Source organism: Magallana gigas, chromosome 6 (genome assembly GCF_963853765.1).
Source record: "Magallana gigas chromosome 6, xbMagGiga1.1, whole genome shotgun sequence".
Lineage (NCBI taxonomy): Eukaryota > Metazoa > Mollusca > Bivalvia > Ostreida > Ostreidae > Magallana > Magallana gigas.
The window spans coordinates 17314697-17339012 of NC_088858.1; the positions used below are offsets into that span (position 1 = coordinate 17314697).

General features: G+C 32.9%; 1 protein-coding gene across 2 annotated transcripts in view; it reads left to right on the plus strand.

Annotated features, from left to right (window-relative positions):
• The window catches only part of LOC117689421 (uncharacterized), a 38529-nt gene that overhangs the window by 10961 nt on the left and 3252 nt on the right, over positions 1-24316 (plus strand). Inside the window, exons 1-2 of one of the 2 annotated variants that reach the window (XM_034470465.2) lie at positions 936-1020; positions 2043-2194. In XM_034470465.2, coding sequence (XP_034326356.2) covers positions 2059-2194 — 136 coding nt within the window. In that variant the 5' untranslated portion in view covers positions 936-1020; positions 2043-2058. Of the gene's footprint in view, positions 1-935; positions 1021-2042; positions 2195-24316 lie in introns of those variants that run through there. The other variant, XM_066088927.1, reaches the window with a different exon arrangement.

Sequence of the window (24316 nt, forward strand, 5' to 3'; positions counted from 1 at the left end):
CTAGTTACATATCACTTTAATTTTTCTTTTTATCAAATTTGAACTGCAAAAATAGCCGGGTAATTACGTCACTATAGCCGGGGGAATTCCCCGCCTCCCGGGTCTTAGAGACAACCCTGAGAAGATGTTGAAAATGTGAATAATTTACAGACAGACAGACGGACGACAGACAAAATGTGATCAGAAAAGCTCACTTGAGCTTTCAGCTCAGGGGAGCTAAAACGTAAAAGAAAGAGGTACAAATCACAAAGTATATATGACTGAATTTTCAATGAGTTTTTGTTCTTTATTAGATTTTGAATACAGAAGTATTTCAAATAACTGAATTTTGATCACTATTTGAAAATATAGTCAGGTTTAGTGAATTATATGATATGTATTTGATCATGTTGAAATTTGAATAAATATTGTTTGTTAATATCATATGACAATAATTTACAAATACTATTTCAAAAAGTATATGTGCTTTTGCAATAAAATGTTATGTAAAATAATTATTAATTACCTATGATTTTATATAAGATTAACTGTTTTTGTCAAAGGCCATTTAGTCATAGAATTCAAAAAGATTTCCATATATGATATTGTTACACATGCTTTTAAACTAACAGTTTTAGAGATAAATGATCAGAATATTAAAAAGCATGTTTAAAAATTGAGTTTCGGAAAACCAAGTGTTGATTATAAATTGCTTATAACTCTTAGATTGACTCTCAAAATTATATATTTCCTATATTATCCTATAGGACTGTAAATAATAAAAAGAGAAAAAATAAAATTTGACCAAAATCGTGACCATGCCCCGTTAATGGTTAATGAAAAGCCTTTAAGGAAGTAACTAGTACCTATGTATTATGTCTCTGACCTATAATCGAAGCAAGTGGTTATTAAAAAGCCTTAAGGGATGTTACACGTACATATAACCAAACCAATATAATCGACTTACCTATAACACAGTTTATCAATGTCACTTGACACTTCTATGTTACTACATATACCCGTCGGAAACGAGGATTTATGGTCGGTATAATCAGTTTTTTTAATCATTTTTATTTATTTTTAAGTAATATTTAGGGAAGAGGTTTATAATGGAGAATCGGATGGATGTTTGTTTTGGGGGGGGGGGGGGACTATTTTGGTAGGGAATTATTTTTTTTATACCTGACAAAATCAAGATCGTATATCATCCATGTACTGAACAATTATATTTTGCGCCTTGAAACAACAATGCTGAAAAAATCAAATTATTTTCATTTCGTTTTATCTATTGTGATTTGATCTTTTGACAAAAATGCGTATGATCGATACATTAACCAAATGAATACGGTAGCTTTTTATTTAAACGCGAAAGACGAATGTCGCCATAAAATCGCAAAAAATGCTCTAGGATATTAACATCTCTCTTTTATTTTCTAGACGGATGTAAACTAAGGAAGCTTTAAAGCAATATTAGCTGCAATTTACATGTTGAAATACTTTTTTACGAAAATTCTATTTTCTACTAAAATGACAAAAAAGTAATGGTTTTTAAATTTCCTTTCGCTATATTTTTATGGGAAAAGCCATTAAGGAGCGTTAATTGGAGAAAAATTGAATTATTGTCGTCCTGTACAAAAGTTGATCTGCTTTATATTCCTCATAAGAAAAATCTGTCTTCTGACAAAAATTAATGATATTTTTAAATTTTTCTTATCATAAAAGTTTAAGCTACATGCAGACTTATCGTACTAGCAGGTCTTTGCAGTAAAATAAAATTAAAATTCTAAAAAATACAGCTCATAGTGCTTTAATAGAATTTTGATGATCGCGATTGTATCTCCTCGGGATTTGATTAAAAATGGTTGAACCGCAAAAAATGAAAATCAAACTGATTAAAATCAGATCCTTAGATCCGCTTACATACATCGCTACACAAGGACAAGGAACGAATCGAGGATCTGATTTTTAATCATATTGAATTGAAAATTCACGTAAAATAAGGAATATGCAGTAACTTAAAAAAAAATCATTCAAAAATTTCAAAGGCATGTACGTTTTTGTAGATTAACTAATCCGGCGATGAAAGACCTGATGAAGTATGTAATGATATCCACTGTGATATCATGCATGATGATGAATACTGTTGCCATGACAACAAACAACCGTGTCCTTCTTGGTGGTGTGTTGGTGGCTTCGGCTCTTGCTGCGTCTAATTGTAAGTACATGTACGACATGCACATTTTAGGGACTGAAATTTTATTCACAATCCTCCTTGTCCATCAGTATATGTGCATAAAGCTGAACAACGCTAGTAAATAAGGATTGTTTGCCATATTTCCCTATCAGCACCGCTTTTCAATCAAGCCCTATATATGCCACAGACCTCTTAACAGATTTCGCTGTAGAGGTCTCGCCTGTATAGACGTTCATATTGCCCCGCCGTGTTACTTGTTTGTGATGAAATTATCAAGTTTTCCGCATTTTCTCAAACTAAGAGAGTACTAACATAAAATTAATTGGTCATTGCATTATTTACAAACATAATATGCACATAAAATAAGAATGAAATGCTTAAAAATCCAGTGACAACAAAAGGTACACAACACGTCGGCCATGAGTTTCAGATGTGCAATCCGGTGTTGTAACGAAATCGAAGGGTAAGTCTATGACTTACAGATTCATAGATAACACTCTAACCCACTGCGCTTCGCTTTTGGGAAAGAATAAATTTATAAAACTATAGCCACGAATAGGTCTTCCGTTGTTGCTGCGAGTTGAAAATATATATGATTTGGTGTCAAACGATTATAATGACTTAACTTTCAGTTCTGTATTTAAATCTTTCTAAATATTTGAAGACTATGTGCAAGGTTGAAATTGTTGCGTGCTGTCAAAATTTTGTAAATAGTCGAAATTTATGGCTTTCCTTACATTTCTATAGGGCTGATATTATTAAATGATACAAGTAGACTTAGACTTTCAAAAATAATTATCAGCTATCAAAGATCAGCAGGAGAATTTATGCAAACGTGAGCGTCTAAATTTTACACCTGATGGTGCTGTTTCATAGAGACACCGCTATGTAACGTGAAATTAAATAACCTTAGTTACAGAAATGAACATTACTTCTCTTGACGATGCAATAATATGCAGAATCCTTATGTTTATATCAGTTTTTTCTCCTTTATCAGATCAAAAGTAATTCTCTTGGAGAAAATTTACGTATTTATTTTGATAAAGAAAACAGGAGAAAAATCTATAAAAATAGGCGAAAAATCATGGTGTTACGGTTTTTATTTTCTGTCAATTTAATCAAATGTGACAAAGGAGCATATTCGGGCGGATTTTTCGGGTAACATGTACATGAAATAAATTTGATGCACGTTCCATGTTTATGTTTTGTTTATTATTTTTATTTTATTTTTTGTACTCCTCTGTTGTATCATAAAAATATATCAAGAAATTACGTACATGTCACAAGCAATCTTGTGTCTTCTCAATGACATGTGTCAATTTGAATCTAAATGATTTCTAAGTGGTAAGGTTTTCAAAGCTTTTGAATGGTTTTGATTATGAATTCCTACAGTTCTAAATTTGAGGTTAAAAATACAAATAAATAAGAGGATGTAGCAAAAGCCATACAGGCATTATTTCTTTTGTTTTAGACTATTTCAGAATAAAAAATAAAATATTCTGAGTTTTAGTTAGCCCACTAACTAAATTGAGTAAAACTTCAATTGCGCTTGTGGAAATTGGAATTCTGGAAGGAATTAGACAGTCTGGTTTAGTGAAATTCGAAGAAGTATGAAACTGATCAGTTTCTTTGTCAAACTGTGCATAAATGTATTGAAAGACTGTCAATGGGTACCGTCTGTAGCCACGGTCCGGAATCCGTATGTGCAGTCATACATTGTATGTACATCGCTACACGTTTACCTCCTCACCTACAGCTATACAAGAAAGGGTGCAACCGTCATGTACACGTGCATATTATTACAATTCTGGAAACTATTTATCTTGCATTTTAATAGATTGGGTATTCTTTGTTGACCTAAAATTAGTATTCCACTTTAACCTTGTAAGTAAATTATGTTGCATTACAACGTAAATTAAGTTGCATTACCACCTCATTTCACAGACTTCAATAAAAAGTTTTTTTTATCAATTTTCATATACATGTAATTAGCAATAAATAAAATCCCCAAACACACATATCTATCTCACTTAAGTGTAACTTAGAGAAGCGCAGATATTTTTCGGAGGCAGGTATGTCGCCATATTATAGTCTGTAAGTCAAGTGACCTATCATGGTCTTTCAAAGAAATAAGAAATCTGTCGACACTTGCAGTACTTTGATGATTTCTATGGCGACTGACTGCATAGCATAATGTAGTCGTATTTCATAACTTCTAATCCCAAGGACAAATTTCCTTTGACATAAAACTTTTAATTATATTATATTATATTTATTCTGTTCATAACTATAAAAGTTTAGCATGTTCAACAGGTTAATTTATTAGCCACATTCTAAGATTACGATCTCTCACCTTTAGTGTGAAAATGATTGACTTCGATTAATAGCCTTATTGTTTAACAATTGACCACTGTAGTAAAAGCACCCTTCCAACTGTTAATCAATTACAAAACAATTCATGATCTGTAGCCATAAATAACCTGGGGCTATATATGTTCTAAGCTGTGTGCGCTGAAGCGACACAAGATTATCGGTCGCACGTGGCGGTTGAATTAACACAGACTGACCAAATAAGCAAACGTGTGGGAAAGTGAAACACGTTAAGGAGAAAAAGTTACACGTGAAAAGAAGTAATCAAAAATTGATTTTCGACAGATCTGGATATCTTTTCGCCAATTTAAAAAAAAAAAACCAGCGCGAGTACTTGGCAGCGGGGCGGGGGGAGGACAACACAGCAATGAATTTGATTTCACAATGAAACGATCGACCATTTTAAAAACAGTACAGACGTTATCAATATGTGACCGATAGAATCTAAACAAAACTTGTTTAAAAACTCGTGAATATTCTTTAAAATAATCACCGTATGTCTTAATTCAGGACACTCTTTTATCGTGCCAGCACCTACCGCAAACATGTAACATGGAACTTTGTTTATAATTTGATTTGATTTTTTAACTACCTTTTACGCTATCGTATAAATTAATGCTAAATCAAATGTACAAGTAAAATAAATTTATCTTTCATCTTAAACTAATGTAATAGTTGGAAGCATAATAAAAAAAATAGTTGTGTTCGTACAAAATATAAAAACATGTAGAAGAACACGAACCTACCGCGGATCACTTATCCACTCGCGCGGGATCTCCTCGGCCATGTGCGAGGGATGGTCATCATTTAAAGGTTTAATTTATGTGGTTTTTTGTTGATTTAAAACATTATTTGTACAGTTTTAAAAACATTTTAGACTTACAAACCAACCATTAATTTATGTCTGACAAGTGCTTCCGATTTGGATAATATCGCTTAAATTTATTAATTTTCAGAGCGACTTCTTATTTTACACTCCAATGTTTAATTGAATAAATACAAGATGAACAAACTTTTATAACATGAAATTAATTAAAAAGAGTTCTTGTATTTACGGCTATATAAACTCAAACACGTTCTTATACATGCAAGTGTGCGAATCTTGTGAATTAGATAACCGCTTACCGCTAGGTAGTGGAGCCGTGGCTGATCTCCTCGGCCGTGGACGAAGGATAGATTACGTAAAGGTACAACACACACGAACAGCTCAGAACCCAGAGAGATTTGAAAAGTTTGCAGTAAAGTAACTAAAAACTAGAGCAGAGCTCGTGGCAAAGCCCCGAGTAGGTCTTCCGTTGTTGCTGCGAGTTGAAAATATATGTTATATGGTGCCAAACGATTATAATGACTATATTTTCTGTTCTGCTTTTGTTATAAAAACGTGTTGTGATTGAAAGCCTGTATATAAAACGTGTTTGAAAAAAGAAAGGAAGAAAATATTTTAGGAAAACTATTTGTCGAGCAGAGTTTATGTAATCGTTTCAAACATTCTTTAAAAAATGAGATGTTTAATGGCTAGTTAAATTTTCAAAGGGTAGCAAGCATTGTTATAAACAGTATGTACTCGTGATTCATGTCAGGAATTGTATTTCTTTTTTAAACTAAACGTGCCTACAAAACACGTAAACTTTTCACAAAGATAAATTCTATATTAAAATATTTCTAAATTTTTGAAGACTATGTGCAAGTTTAGAATTGCGTGCTGACAAAATGTACAGACCCTAAAACGTACTACTACACCAAAAAAGCGTGCGGCCTACGTGCGAGAAACGTTTCGTGTAAACCTTTCAAAGTTTCGTGTAAACCGTTTGGCGTTTCGGGCAAAGCGTGCGAGAACCGTGTGAAACGTTCATCAGATTTCATTCGGAACTCCCTGACAAGTTAATTGTTTCAAAATGGCGCCCGTGTTTTACATTACTTTAACAAAATTGAACGAATTTTTAACAAACAAAAGAAAGGTATATGTATTAAAAAGACGACTAGTTACAGAGTACATGTATATTTAACGTTTTCATGCGATGTTTCAGTACTGAAACAATATTAAACAATATTAAAATTCGCTATACATAAAAAATATTAAATACAGTTAGTGAAACATGATTTCTATTGGAACAAACCTAAATCAACTTTAACTTGCACGATCATGTTTTGATAGGCATGTATTTTTATTATTCATTTACATCGATAACTCTTACTGAGACCATTCGGCTGTGTACAAGCAGCACACATAACCTCGGACATCGGGTGAGACCTGCACCTGGCTGAACCTGTCAATCAAACTCTGTGTATTTGTTTTCATTGGATGGTCAGGCGTCTCTCTTTTGTCAAAAGCCAATGGAAAATTAATGACTTCAAGGTAATCGGAATCAGTATTTGATAAAGCACATAATTTAAATGATAGAAAATTTATTAATTATTTGAACAAAATTAAATGTAAACATAGAAAGGAAAAAAAATTATTTATTATGGGAATCTATACGCATGATACTCAATTCAAATAGATTATATTATGATTTTATTATTTTATGTAGTAAAATCACCCTTCCAACTGTTACTCAATTACATAACAATTGATGACCTGGGGCTTTAAATGTTCTGAGCTGTGTGCGCTGAAGCGACACACAAGATTCTCGGTCGCATGCGGCAATTAAATTAACACAGACTGGCCGAATAAACAAAGGGGTGGGAAAGTGAAACAAAATGTTACACATAAGAAGAAACCACCAAAAATGATTTTCGACAGATCTTGCTATCTTTTCTCCAATTCAAAAAAAAAAAAAATCCAGCGCGAGCACCTGTCAGCGGGGCGGGTGGAGGTGGGGGGGGGGGGGGCAGCAATGAGTTCGTTTCCACAATGAAACTACAGAAGTGATTAATATGTGACCGATATTTTTTAAAATAATCATCGAATGCCTCAATTCAGGGCATTCCTTTATCGTGCTAGCACCTACCGCAAACATGGAACTTTGATTATAATTTGATTTCATTTTTAAACTATCTTGTACGCTCTCGTATAAATCAATGCTTAATCAACTGTACAAGTAAAATAAATTTATATTTTCATCTTAAACCAATATAATAGTTGAAAACATAATAAAATATAGTTGTGTCTGTGCAAAATATGAAACATAAACGCGTCATAAGGAACATGTACAAAAACACGAACCGACCGCGGATCACTTATCCACTCGCGCCGGATCTCCTCAGCCATGTGCGAGGGATGATCATCATTTAAATGTTTAATATTTGAGGGGGGTTGTTGATTTAAAACATTAATTGTACAGTTTTTAAAGTACTTTACCCAAACAAACCAACCATTAGTTGTCTAACGATTCTTCCGATTTGGAGTAATATCGTTCGTTAATATTCATTTACACTCAAATATTTAATTAAATATATATACAAGTATGACAAACTTTTATAACATAAAATTAAAACAGTTCTTGTATATACGGCTATATTAACTCAAACACGTTCATATGCATGTAAGTGTAAGTCGCGGTGTGCGAATCTTGTGTATTAAATAACCGCTTACCGCTAAGTAATGCAGCCGTGGCTGATCTCCTCGGCCGTGGGCGAAGAATAGATTACGTAAAGGTACAACGCACAGAAACGCACAGCTCAGAACCAAGGAAGATTTGAAAAGTTTGCAGTATAATGACCTTACTCTATCAAATAGAAGTTATATATTTTAAACTTAAACTCCACAATTGATCTATGTCTATTATTGCTTTAGAGAATGACATTGCTTTTATTAATTAAATGAACTATTTCTTACTTGACATCCAATCGTTTAATCCACAAAAGATTTTGTGTAATCAAAACTAAAACAATTCTTGAGTTCGCGGCTAAATAAACTCATATATGAGAGACGCAATTCTCGTGTATTAGATAACCGCTGACCGCTAGGTAGTCCAGCCGCGAGCATGGTAACCGATTTTCTTGGCCGAGGGCAAGGGAGAGCTTACATAATGGTACACACACATGCAGCTCTGATTCAAAGTAGATTTTAAATGCATGGAGTTAATAACGAAAATATAATGCATAGAGTTTTTTAATTCCATATTTTGTGGTTTACTAGAAAAGAAAAAGAATGTTTTGTTTTCCAATTGCCGTTTTTAATGATTGTGCACTATAAGAACTTAACAACAATGACTTTAACTCCTAAAGGAAAAGCTTATACTCCAACAACAAAAAAATTCTTATGAATTAATGCCTCCTGTATAAACCAGCATACTTTCTGCGGCAACTTTATGCCAGTTGTACGCACAAAGACTTTCGTTAACTTGACAAATGACAACAGGTACATGTCAACATGTAAAGCTTTTTACACTCATACTACACAAATCACTTATAAAATAACATTGTTATGACCTTTATGAGATCCCAACAAACAACTTTTCCAGCGACAGCCATATCAAAATCCAAACCGTTTTTGAGTTATTAAGCAAAAACTTTTAGGGGCTATTGGCCCTTAATTTAAGGGGCCAGCCCTTTTTTATTGGTGTTAAATGAAAGCCCTTGATATTCTGCCCAATTTTTTTCAACATGTCTTAACAAAATATTTTTCGTTAAAAAGATATGAAGGAAAATATGTCTAAATTTTTGCACTTTTTGGAATCCTGTTTTTTGACCCCCTACCTTTTCCTAAATAAAAAACGTAATCCAAAAACAAAAACTAATGTGCACCACTACAATGTCTCTGCTATTCAAATTCGTTGGATTCCCATTCCCTGCTATCATAGTCTCGGAGCCTTTGTCTGGAAACCAAAGGCCCTAAAAAATTTTATAAGGGGAATAACTCGTTACCGGAAAGGGAATTCTAACTTTTATGAATTGAGGAAGATAGTGTTTTATAAAGTCCATTAGCCCTGAAAATTTGAGCAAAAACCGTTCACAAATGAGCACGATATGAAGCCTCAAAGTTCGCGTCTAGGAAGAAAAAAAAAATAAATAAATAAGAACTAGAGCAAAGCTCGTTGCAAAGCAACGAGTGGGTCTTCCGTTAATGTCGAAAGTAGAGCCGGAAGTTCTTGTAAGAAGCAGAGCTCTTAAACCAACAACAAGAGTAACTGAAATAAAAAGATGAAAAAATCGAATTATTCCAGGTACGACTTAACAAAATCCGAATGATTTTAAGTACGAATTAACAAAAACCTTTCTGATTTCAAGAACGACTTAACAAAAAAAATCCGAATGTGTTCAAATACGACTTAACAATTATTTTGTGTACGAATTAATTTTTCTTTGAACATTACGCTATTTTTCTAACCAAGGACGCGGAATCAAAATTTCCGGAAAAATCAATTTTTAAACCCCGATATCTCTGTAATGCATCGTCCGATTTTCAAACGGATTTCAGATTTGAATTCACCATGGCAAGTTCTATAAGAATGTAGTATTGTCTTATTTTGTTCAAAAAAATGAAAATTTCCAAAAATTGGAACTGCTTCCGGTTTTGAGCAAAATTGATGAACAAAATTTTAAACCCCCCAGTACATTAAAGAATTGATACATCTATCATCAGTAAAAATTTCAAAGCGATATCTTTAAAGTTTACGGAGATTTCTTCCGGACAAAATCACCTTTTTTAAATTTAAAAATGGCCACCAAATTTGAACGGAAGTGACGTAAATGCTGAAACTTTAACATCTTGTAGGCAGGCTAACTTTACAAAAGCTCTGAAAATTTCATTGAAATCGGATGAAAACTTTTTGAGATATAAAGCCGAGAAGGAGTCAGAAAAAAAATAAAAAATAAAATAATAATAAAAAGAAACCGAAGAAAAACAAGAGGGTCTTCCGTTGGAAACGGAAGACCCTAATAATCTTAACCAGCACAATAATAGAAAGGTCTTCCGTTGGAAACGGAAGACCTTAATTATCAAATAGAAGTTCTTTTTTTTAATTAAACCCCACAATTGATCTATGTCCGATATTGCTTTAGATTGAGAATGGCATTGCTTTTATTAATTAACTGAACGATTTCTTAAATGACACCCTATCGTTTAATCCAACTGAAGAATAATAAACCTTTATGTGTAATCAAAACTAAAACTATTCTTGAGTTCGCGGCTAAATAAACTCATAAATGAGGGTGTCTTGCCACTTAGCTAAAATTCTGAATTTTTTTTATGGGTGACTAATTTTAGCTAAGTTGGAATGGTACACAGGTAAGGGAGTCAAGAACAAAGGAAATTAATTACAGGTGAATTATAGTCTGTTCAATTATTGACCTTAAGTGAATTTTTAATTAAATATTTACATTTTCCAGTGTATTTGCCTGTGATAACACTACGTATTGATTTTGTACAATATAACCAATAACTTCAAACGACGCGAAATTGAGGCGCCAGCGGGGTTTGCTTATCTATATTTAAATATTTAATTGTACGAAAGCTTAAACTTATATAAATATAAGTAATAAGGAATCATTATTTGAATATTATGATAATTTCGGTCGAGTATTATGAGGTGATAATTTCGGTCGGGGCGTGATCGAAATAATCATAAAGCCCTTCGGGCTTTAATGGATTTGATCACGCCCCGAGCGAAATTATCATTTCATAATACTCAAAGATAAAAAAAAAATAGCAGCCAATTTTTAAGATTATGTTTAAAATAGAAAAAATAGTTAAGTAGATACTTGTAATAGAAGTAAATTTTAATAATTAAAAGGGTTTTTTTTCTATGATTAATTTTAGGATAGCTTAATTTTATTTTATGTAAAATTACTCATTATTCATCGAACATTAGTTTGATTGAAGTTTAATATTCCTAACTTTTAATATGTAAATCTCTCAATTATAAATGAAACAAGTTACATGTAACTATGATCTATTTAAGCCTTCAATTTCTGCGGTGTGTTGTTTATTTAAGCAAATGCTTGCTAGGCCTATTTATTTGTTTTATTTTTATTTATTTTTTTAATTTTATTTATTTTTTTTTTAAATTCTATTTAATTTATCCAATTTATAAATATTAAACTTTTGAATAATTGATAGAACTCAAATCTAAATTTTTATAACACTGAAATCCATATTGTCAAGAATATATGACTATATATCACAGGTGATTTTTTACATAGTTCACACCTAAAACAGACGATACCCAGTGCTCACTCAGGTGTGAAAATCACAATTTTAGCTAGGTGGGAAAAAGAATTTCAGAATTCTAGCTACGTGGGAATAAACTTATATGAGAGACGCAACTCTCGTGTATTAGATAACCGCTGACCGCTAGGTAGTCCAGCCGCGACCATGGCGGCCGGTTTCTCTTGACCGCGGGCGAGGAATAGCTTACGTAATGGTACACACATATACACAGCTCTGATTCAAGGTAGATTTTAAATGATATGCATGCAGTATGATTACTAAAATGTAATACATAGATTTTTTTTAAAATCCGTTTTTTGTGTTTTACTTGAAAACAAAAAGAATGTTTTGTTTTCCAATTATTGTTCTAGGATTGTGCACTATAAGAACTTAGAATAACTACTTAAACTCCTTAAAAAAAACATGTATTTCAAAAAAATAATTTTTTTCTTATGAATTAAAGCCTCCTGTATAAACCAGCATACTTTCTGAGGTAACTTTATGTTAGTTGTACGCACATGGACTTTCGTTAACTTGCCAAATGAAAACAGGTTCATGTTAACATACATGTATAAAGCTTTTTACACTCATACTACACAAATCACGAACAAAATAACATTGTAACGACCTTTATGAGATACCAACAAACAACTTTAAGTTCATATCGAAATTCTAACCGTTTTTGAGTTATTAAGCAAAGAAATTCCAGGGCTATTGGCCCTTAATTTCAGGGAGCAGCCCTTTATTATTGGTGTCAAATGAAAACCCTTGATAATCTGCACAACTTTTATTCTACATGTTTTAACAAAATATTTTTCGTTTAAAATAAACAGGAAAATATGTCTAAATTTTACCACTTTTTAGCTCACCTGAGCTGAAAGCTCAAGTGAGCTATTCTGATCACTTTTTGTCCGTCGTCCGTCTGTCCGTCCGTCCGTCCGTCCGTCTGTCCGTCTGTCTGTCCGTCTGTAAACTTTTTACATTTTGAACTTCTTCTCTAAAACCGCTTATCCAATTTCAACCAAATTTGGCACAAAGCATCCTTATGGGAGGGCAAATATAAATTGCAGAAATAAAAGTCCGATCTGTATTCAAAGCGGAGAAAACCTTGAAACTGTAGAAAAAGGGGGTGAATTTTTAAAAATCTTCTTCTCAAGAACTTCTGATTCCAATTCAACGTAGTTTAGCATAAATTATCCTTATGGGAAGGAAAATATAAATTGCAAAAATTAAGGTCTAATTCTGTTTCAAATCTGAGTTATTACGAAAATAATAATAAAGGAAAGGCGTGTTTCAATCAGTTTAATAGCCTCGGATTCGGCATCCGGTAAAATGGGTAGACAAGACTTGGCCTGGGCAAAACAAAAGATAAGCAGTTATTAATCTGCCAATCTCATTAAAATTTCAGGATATTTGATGGACCAGTTTATTTGTATTTGCTGTAAATATTGCTGCAAAATAATGCGTATTTGGAATTGACGATTGCCGATCTGCCCCGGCTTTTATTTTGCCACGGCCCGGTTTTGCTTACCCATTTTACCAAGACTCGTATTCCATACTTCTAAAACGAGGTTCTTTGTTTAAAGCAGCCATGACATTATACGAAAAAGGGTCGATCTGACTATGATGAATTTGCTTGTTGTGCAACAGTTCGCGTATGAAGGGAAATTTTTGAAACATGAAAAATATATTGGTGCCGATTTTGTGAAGTAAATTGAGGCTAAATATTTCAATGCGTTGACAGTTTTCACACATGACGTTGATGTTAGCTTGTTCTGATTTTCGTTTCGTTTTCATTATTTATGCTTTGTAACCTGGAAACTGTCGTCTGTATATCGTGATTTTTACGTATCAAATCAAACAGAGACTTCGGTAAATCAAACAGTTACGTTAACTGTTTACCTGCGCAAATTAAGCAAAATCTGATGTAGGAGTACTGAAATACAATTCATTCTATCGGTAATTCGGCATTATTTTTTGCGTAATGGTAGATTAATGCAATAGGTTTTTGTTGAGATGCTCGGCATTTTCTCTAGTTTATTCAGTTTAAATAGAGTTTGATATCGCTTACGGAAATATGTAGGTATATACATGTATATATATGATTCATTTCGAAAAAATAAATTGTGTTCTTTATTTGTTATACATGTAGTGCATGTTTCTTGTGTTTAATTGTTAACAATTTCTTTTTACTAACCATTTTTGAGTGTTTGCTTCGAATTATAAGCAAGATACAGAGATTTGCTAACAATTCTATGTTTGTACACAGATCTTAAAAGCTAAAGATTAAATCAAAGTACTGATAGTACTGAAAAGCGCTAACCCAGCTTCTGTATGTATATAACAGATATATGTATATAGCATTTCAGCTTCTGTATACGCACTATATTTCCTCATCACTGCATGACAGTCCCTGCAATGATGTATGTAAGCCCCGTACATTAAATTCACAATAACCCGTAAATTAGATTCACAATAGCCCGTGCAGTTATGTTCATAAACCCCTGAAACTGGTTCCCTAACCAGTTTAAATGATGTATACTTTTGCTTAGAGGGGGCGGTTATTCGATGCACCGGAAGTTGAAGTCTAACGACAATAAAGGGCTGAGCTATGCTTAGCGCTTTAAAAAGTAAAAAAATTGTCAATATTTATTACGAAAATTTTCAAAATCTGTTCTTCCAGAAACCAACTTATTGAATTGTAAACTTAACCTTTTTAGCTCACCCGAGAATGGGGCCACAATGGGGGGTCGAAGTTTAACAAATGAATAGAGTAAATCTTTAGAAATCCTCTTCTCAGAAACTAATTGGCCAGGAAAGCTGAAACTTGTGTGGAAGCATCCTCAGGTAGTGTAGATTCAAAGATGTGAAAATCATGACCCCTGGGGATAGGGTGGGGCCACAATGGAGGGTCGAAGTTTAACATATGAATATAAAAAGTAAATCTTTAAAAATCTTCTCAGAAACTAATTGGCCAGGAAAGCTGAAACTTGTGTGGATGCATCCTTATGTAGTGAAGATTCAAATTTGTGAAAATCATGACCCCCGGGGGTAGGTTTGGGCCACAATGGGAGATCGACGTTTTACATAGGAATATAAACAGTTAATCTTTAAAAATCTTCTTCTCAGAAACTAATCAGCCAGGAAAGCTGACACTTGTGTGGATGCATCCTCAGGTAGTGTAAATTCAAAGTTGTAAAATTCATGACCCCCGGGGGTAGGGTTGGGCCACAATGGGGGATCGAAGTTTAACATAGGAATATATACAGTAAATCTTTAAAAATCTTCTTCTCAGTAACTAATTCGAAGGCAAAGCTGGAACTTGTGTGGAAGCATCCTCAGGTAGTGAATATTCAAAGTTGTGAAAATCAAGACCCCTGGGGGTAGGTTGGGGCCACAATGGGGGATTGAAGTTAAACATGATTATATACAGTAAATCTTTAAAAATCTTCTTCTCAGAAACTAATTAGCCAGGAAAGCTAAAACATGTGTGGAAGCATCCTCAGTTAGTGTAGATTCAAATTTGTGAAAAGCATGACCCCTGGGGGTAGGTTTGGGCCACAATGGGAGGTCGATGTTTTACATAGGAATAAACAGAGTCATCTTTAAAAATCTTTTTCTCAGAAACTAATCAGCCAGGAAAGCTGGAACTTGTGTGAAAGCATCCTCAGGTAGTGTAGATTCAAAGTTGTGAAAATAATGATCCCCAGGGGTAGGGTGGGGTCACAATTGGGGGGGGGGGGGGGTCAAAGTTTAACAAAGGAATTTATAGGGTAAATCTTTAAAAATCTTCTCAGGAACTAATCAGCCAGATGATTCTTTATAATTGTTAAGACTTTGGCCCCAGGACAATTCTTTGGCCTCACGAGAAGGTTGAGAGTTTACTGTACGTTTACATCCCATATATAAACTATTGTTAGGGATCTTTTTGAGAACTGCAATACTCAACACATGATATGACCATAAAATCATCCTGTTAGAAAAGGGACTAATGATTATAAACATAAGAAAATCCAGGGGAAAATGGATTTTATTTATACAGGATTTACATGAATTATTGTATATTGTCCAGATAGTTTGTATTATGACTCCATTGAGCTGATTTTATCATACCTATTGTTCCTCAGGTGAGCGATGTGGCCCATGGGCCTCTTGTTTTCTGACCCCAAACTTTTTCTACATAAAAAACGTAATCCAAAAACAAAATCCGATGTTCACAACTACAATGTCTCTGTTATTCAAATTCGTTGGAATCCTATTCCCTGCTATCTTAGTCTCGGAGCCTTTGTCTGGAAACCAAAGAACCTAAATTTTTTTATAAAGGGGAATTACTCATAAACAAAAGAGAATATTAAAATTTATTAAAATAGTGTTTTGTAAAGTCTATAAGCCCTGAACATTTGAGCAACAATCGTTCAGATATCACGCACGATATCAAGACTCAAAGTTCGCGCCTAGGAAGGAAAAAAACTAGATTCGATATTGTTGCAAGCAACGAGTGCGTCTTCCGTCCGTTTTTTTTTTGTTTTTTTTTTTTTTTTTTTGTTTTTTTTTTAGTAGATAAGACGACATTTAGGACGAAATTGCTTATTTACGCAAAAAGATAGAAAAAAAATTTCGGCACTCGTGACGGCCGACATTTTCTTTACCGAGGTGACCAGTAAAACGGTAGATCTATCATCTCTGAAAATTTCAGCCCTATATCTTTACTCGTTTTTGAGAAACGTCGTAGACAAAATTGACTTTGAAAAATTGTTTAACGACAAAAACTTCCGACCGGAAGTGTATTTTTTAAAATTGAAAAGAATTCTTCAATTTCAGATAAAAACACATTCTAAAAATTTGAACAATATCGAACCAGCCATCTCCGAGAAATCATCTGCACAAAATCGGTAAGAAACAAAAAAGAATAATAAGACTAGATTCGATCTCGTTGCGAGCAACGAGTGGGTCTTCCGTTCAATAATTTATTTTTACATGATTTAATTTTTTTTTTAAATTTTCAAAAAATTTAAAATTCATCCAATCATTTCGAGAAAGGTGTCATTAGACGCAGAATTCTAAGCGCAACTTAGATATCAAGATTAAAAATTATTCTGATGTCATTTAAACACGAATTAATTAAATTTAAAAAAAAAATTTAAAATTTAAAATTCATCCAATCATTTTGAGAAAGATGTCATTAGACGCAGAATTCAAAGCGGAACTTAGATATTATGTTTAAAAATAAGTATGATGTCATTTAAACACGATTTAATTAAATTTAAAATTTTCATAAAATTAAAAATCATCAAATCAATTTGACAAAGATGTCATTAGACGCAGAATTGTAAGCGCAACTTACATATCATGTTTAAAAATTATTCTGATGTTATTTAAACACGATTTAATTAAATTTTAATTTTTTTTTTAATTCAAAATTCATCCAATCAATTCAACAAAGATGTCATCAGACGCAGAATTGTAAGCGCAACTTAGATATCATGTTTTGAAATTAGTCTGAGGTCATTTTAACACGATTTAAATGAGTTTAAAATTTTTGAAAAATTTTAAATTCATCCAATCAATTCGACAAAGATGTCATCAGACGCAGAATTGTAAGCGTAACTTTAATATTATGTTTTGAAATTAGTCTCAGCTCATGTTAACATGATTTAATTAAATTTAAAATTTGCAAATTTTTTAAAATTCATTCAAATACTTCGAGAAAGATGTCACTAGACGCAGAGTTTTAAGCGCGACTTAGTTATTATGTTAAAAAATTAGTCTGAGGTCATTTAAACACGATTTAATTAAATCTAAAATTTTCAAAAAATTTAAAAACCATTCAATCAATTCGAGAAAGATGTCCTTAGACGCAGAATTAAAAGCGCAACTTAGTAATTATGTTTGGAATTTAGTCTGAGTTTATTTAAACGCGATTTAAATGAAATTAAAATTTTTGAAAAATTATAAATTCATCCAACAAAGATGTCATTAGACGCAAATTTATAAGCACAACTTAAAATCACGTTTTATAATAAGTCTGAGGTCATTTTAAAGCGATTTAAATGAGTTTTAAAAATTTAACTTCATTCGATCAATTCGAGAAAGATGTCATCAGACGCAGTCTTGTAAGCGCAACTTAGATATCATGTTTAAAAATTAATCCGAGGTCATTTGAATGCGATTTAAATGAGTTTAAAAATTTTTTTTTAATCTAATATTCATCCAATCAATTCGGGAGGGAAGTCATCACACGCAGAATTGTAAGCGTAACATAAATAATATGTTTTGAAATTAGTCTGAGGTCATTTAAACACGATTTAATTAAATTTAAAATTTTAAAATAATTTAAAATTTATCCAATCAATTCGAAAAAGATGTCATCAGACGCAGAATTGTAAGCGCAACTTGGATATCATGTTTTAAAATTAGTCTGAGATCATTTTATTAAGATTTAATCAAATTTTAAATTTTTAAAAAAAATTAAATTTCATTCAATTTATTCGAGATGGATTTCATTGGACACCAAATTGTAAGCGCACCTTAGATATTATGTTTTAAAATTAGTCTGAGGTCATTTTATTACGAATTAATTTAATTTAAAATTTTCAAAAAATTTAAATTTCATCCCATCAATTTGAAAAAGATTTTATTAGACGCAAAATTAAAGTGCAACTTAGATAATATGTTTTAAAATTAGTCTGAGGTCATTATAACACATTTAATATGAGTTTTAAAATTTAGCTTCCCTACTCGGAATTTCCGGACAATGATTTTCCTCGTGAGGCTAGATGTTCATGTCATCTATCATTTCTGAAAATTTCCGCTTCTTATCTTTGCTTGTTTCTGGGGAAATGTGTGGACAAGGAGTATTCGTCAAAAAAGTGTCCTATATTTTGACCCCAGCTTGTTTCCATACTCGGAATTTCCGGACAATGATTTTCCTCGTGAGGCTAGATGTTTATGTCTTCTATCACTTCTAAAAATTTCAGCTTCCTATCTTTGCTCGTTTTAGAGGAAATGTGTGGACAAGGAGTATTCGTCAAAAACGTGTCCTATTTTTTGACCCCAGATAGCTTCCGTACCCGGAATTTCCAGACAATGATTTTCCTCGTGAAGCTAGATGTTTATGTCATCTATCATTTCTGAAAATTTCAGCTTCCTATCTTTGTGCGTTTTTGAGAAAATGTGTGGACAAGAACTTTTTTAAAAGTGACAAAATGGCGGATAAGTCTTAACCGGAAGTGATTTTTACAAAATAAAAAAAAGCGTATCAGCATTAGATAATAATAGATTGATGCTGAAAATTTGACAAAAATCGGACCACCCATCTCCGAGAGATCTTCTGCACAAAAATTGTAAAGAAAAAACAAAAGAATGAAAAAAAAAAGTGAAAAAGAAACATTACAATAATAGAAGGGTCTTACGCTGAAGACGGAAGACCCTAAAAAGTGAAAAAAAAACCAATAGAATAATAGAGGGTCTTCCGCTGAAGAAAAATAAGAATAATCTTAGCCAACATAATTATAGTAAGGTCTTCCGTTGGAACAGAAGACCTTAAATAAACTTGATTTTTTGTGTTAATTTCGATCGGAAGTATGTTACAATATGGATATACCATACAACCTTAACACAAGCGTAGATATGGGGTACCCTATATCCAAGATATTTGACTTTTTAAATTACTTAATTACTTTTCACTGTGCTTTAACAGGTCGAGGAAACTATTTTATGTGACGTCGGAATAAATCTACATATTAAATGAGGCAACGACGTAATCGACAAACTGACCAATCAACTGAATGACATTCCTGGATTGCTACAAAAAATACTACATTTAAAAAATGCGACTTTTTTAATTGCTTTTAATTAATTTTTTTCAAGCATTTTGCGCACTTAAAACAATATTTACACTATCTCAAACTATTTTCATGCTCACATTTTTACAAACACCCATTTTACAATGGTAAAAATTTGGGTTCATCAACTGCATTGTATAAGTCTATTTGTTGACAAAAGCCTTAAATTACTGCCAGCGCTGATTTTTAAGTGAAGACAGATTTCACCTGATTTCCTGGTCCTAAGCATTCGACTCGGAGGTGTTCGTACAGTGTCAGGCATTCAAAACCTCATGTGGCCACTTAAAGGGACTTGGACACGATTTGACTTAAAATTTTCAAATTTTATTTTTCCATTTTCAATGTTTATATTTATAAATATAGAAGTTTATAATGCTATGTCAAAATTTGAAAGTCAAATATCAAGTTATAAGCAAGATACGGAGTTCTTAATTCTTTGTTTTGTAAACAAAACTCGAATATTGTCATTTTTACATATGTGTTGTATCGGTGCAAGATTCAATCAAATGTATCTTTCTTTTGTTGATAATAGTATTAATGAAGATACTGAATTAGTTTAAATTGTTTTTACATGTCATTTTGTCAGAAATGGTAATTCTGTACATTACATTTTTTTGTAAACAACTATAAGACTCGAGCTTTGTTAACTTAACAACCAATTCTGACTTCTGTATCTCGCTTGTAACTTGACTTAATTAAACATTCAATATTTTGGTCCATCATTTAAAATGCACTAGTAAACCATTTTATACATAAAAAATTAAAATAAAATTTTTGATCTTAAATCTAAGTCCAAATCCCTATAAAGCCTAAGTGTAAATGGTTACGAGATGCGTGTTTGGTGCATACTCTTGATATCAATCCATGTATTCTTTTAGACAGTACTTACAGTTAGTGTATGCATCTACTCGGACTTATGGCATTCCATTAGAGCGAGTATATACAAAGATGACACATACTACTTATATATGCAGGCACATATGTACAATGATCAATGTACATGTGCATTGATTATTACTGTTGTGTTAAATAAATGTCATACAACAATAAACATGTACCAAAATGAATTCAGTTTTAAATTCTTGTCAACAAATAGCACTACAACAGCGAAAAACACAAAATTTACGAAAATTAAAAACTAAAATATTCAAAGACTTTATGAGAGGTATTTCAAAGTACTATTTCACATGGAAAATCGGCAATGTTTGTTAATGTGAGCATGAAAAATCTTAATAAGTACCTAATGTTTGCAATTTTTACAAAACATTGAAAGTTTTTATAAATTGACGTTCCCGCAGTCATTTAAAATCCAGTCGTCAGTTGGTCTAAATGTTTACCTTTTTACAATAAACACGTAGTAAATCACATGTGTTGCTTTTTATTCACTCATTGGACAGTTGTTCGCGGTACGCATCGCTCTGCGCAATGACAACAATATCCATATAAGGTAGTTTCCCTGACTTGTCTAAGTTAAAGGGGCATGGTCACGATTTTGGTCGAATTTTATTTTTCTGTTTTTATTATTTGCAATGCTTTAGGAATGCATTTCTAATGATCAAATTAAAAAATCCAAATCATTGTCGGGTGTAGTGTTTTATATCTTAATGGAAAGTTCCCGATATTTTGGAACCAACTTTGTTTCCCTTCAAGATGTCCTCTACAACTTTTCCGAGGTCGTCCCCGAATAAGTTATCCATCACGGGATGACCCTTGCAACAAAATTCTTTGAACTCCTCGTTCTTTATTGGCCTTTAAAAATAAATCTAACTGTTGAGGTTGGAGCACAATGACAATGGCTTTACATACCAGTGCATTGGACTTTTGAAAGCGGAAATCTTAGTCCTGATTTTCCTGTTCAAGTGGACCCAGACTTTACTGTTCACTTTGGCCATGACAAAATTAGTACCGTGTTTTGGTCAGCAGTATTTTTTGAAAACGTATTTGATATTTCATCTGTTATGCTTTTTTTCATACCGTCGACTTTCGCTAACCTTTCGAAGATCGGTTTGCCAGATTTTTCAGCCGAACTTAAGCACCAGGACTTGATGTCAGATTCGCTGTTCTGCGTAGGTGTTTTGCTTGTTGAGGCCAATTTGGGTAGGGGTTGTCCTGCTCTTTTCCCTTCTCTCCACTTTTCATAGGATCACTAAACACGCGTTCTAGCATATTCTGCAATGTTTGTGTCGGTGTTAACATAGTTTTGATTTTCAGTCATTTGTTTCTAAATTGAATACGCAATTGACTTGTTTTTTCAGGTACGTTTCTTTTATTAGTTTGGTCGTTACGACCTTTGCCATTGACGGCCATTGTTTCTGAGTATTAGCTCTTGTCTCTGACTCACCTAGCTTTTGTCTCTGGGCGACTCACCACATTGGTCACCTTTAAAACAAGAATAAAAGTTCCAAAAATAATAAGTCCGTAAAATCACTAACAAGTCACAAAAATGTCAATGTAAACGCAAAATTAAACTACCACGGACAAGAGTTACCGGACATTTATTATTTTCTTAATATTGTATAATATATGAAACATTAATCAAAAAAACATTTGGTCCATTGACAGAATATACTCCTACAAAAATTGGTCTACTGAGAAATATATACTGGTATCATAGTATATTATTAACCTGTCAAAAAGGCTAAGACAAATTTCAGACACCTTAGTATTCACTAATCCAGATCCATAAAGGATAATATTTAACCAATAAAGTCCATCATTTAGATGCCATACAAAAGAGAAATTATAAAATTATGGAATACAAATAGATAAATTTCCAATATGCATGAGAAGTGGTGCTGATAATATGGAACATGTATACCATTAATTCTGGATTCAACAATAAGACCACGTCTATTTAAGTACAGGAGACTTTAATTCAATGCTTGACAACTCAACGTGTTCGAAAAAAATTGTTCTAGTTAGTACATATCATACTAGCTTACATGTCACGTAGTAGAATTTTGTACATTCACAAAGTTACCTGAGGTAAATTATAATATTCAACATGTATCAACGCTTGGTTACAATAGGGAAAGCAAAAGTATGAAGTAGCAGTTTTTTTCTCATTTAAACCTTGAGCGCATGTTTGTCTATTAATCCCCCATTGACATAACTTAGATAAAACAAATATACAAAAACTGTTAAGGTGGATCACTACACCACTATTTTCTCAAATCAACAGAAAATTACTTGATTATGATAGATATCATAATACATAAGAAGTGTTTAAGTCAAATAGGCAAAAAATGTGCGATTTTGGAGTAAAAATTACATTTCCAAAAATTTAATTCAGTTAACATAAACAAAAGCTCCGAGCAGATTCTGAAGCCCAATACTTTAACCACTGAGCTACGACGATATACAAACCACTCGAACGATATATACAGTTTAACAAAACATTTAAATCGCCATCTTCTGACGTAGTGTCTTAAAAAGTATAAGTGTAGGTGTAGTGAGGTACCTTAAATGCAGAACAATAGACAGACATGCGCTGACTATATACGAGGTCAGTATAAAAGTAGTCGTCCTCATTATCGTATGGAGATTCAGGAAATTTTGATGACCCCTGCCTATGAAAACAAATGCGAACTTGGTAGCAAGATACATTCATCTAACGCAATTACGTAAAGTTGTATTTTGGATGTTGACCACTTCTGCAATTTAAAGAAAAATGTTTGTTATAAAAGTTTATTTTCTCGCAAATATCGCATGTCCTTAAATGCAGTCATCCTTTAATGCACTTTGAATAATTTTTTCAAATTGCGTAATTTTTTCATTGTGAGTTGCCACAGAACACCTCTTCCTTGTTGCAATTTAATGTAGTTTGCAACTGCTAGAAAAATATTTTAAAAAAAATTAAGTCTAGGACCGACCGCTTCTTGCGATTTCGCGCATTTTAAAATCTCAATTTCAAGCGTTCTAAACAGGAATGTACGAATGCTTACTATGAAATTCGATTACATTTTTAGCTCACCTGAGCTGAAAGCTTAAGTGAGCTATTCTGATCACATTTTGTCCGTCGTCCGTCTGTCCGTCCGTCCGTCCGTCTGTAAACTTTTTACATTTTAAACTTCTTCTCTAAAACCGCTAATCCAATTTCAACCAAATTTGGCACAAAGCATTATGGGAGGGCGAATATAAATTGCAGAAATAAAAGTCCGATCTGTATTCAAAGCGGAGAAAACCTTGAAACTGTAGAAAAAGGGGGGTGCATTTTTAAAAATCTTCTTCTCAAGAACTACCGAGGCAAATTCAACGTAGTTTAGCATAAATTATCCTTATGGGAAGGGGAATATAAATTGAAAAATTAAGTGCTAATTCTGTTTCAAATCTGAGTTATTACGAAAATAATAATAAAGGAAAGGCGTGTTTCAGCTTCGCGTTCGGCATCCGGTAAAATGGGTAGGCAAAACCTGGTCTGGGCAAAACAAAAGATTGGCAGTTATGAATCTGCCAATCGCATATAAATTTCAGGATATTTGATGGACCAGTATATATGTATTCGGTGTAAATATTGTGCAAAATAATGCGTATTTGGAATTGACGATTGTCGATCTGCCCCGGCTTTTATTTTGCCACGGCCCGGGTTTGCATACCCATTTTACCAAGACTCGTATTCCATACTTCAAAACGAGGTTCTTTGTTTAAAGCAGCCATGACATTATACGAAAAAGGGTCGATCTGACTATGATGAATTTGCTTGTTGTGCAACAGTTTGCGTATGAAGGGAAATTTTTGAAACATGCAAAATATATTGGTGCCGATTTTGTGAAGTAAATTGAGGCTAAATATTTCAATGCGTTGACAAAATATGACTCAAACTTAAGCGAACTGTGC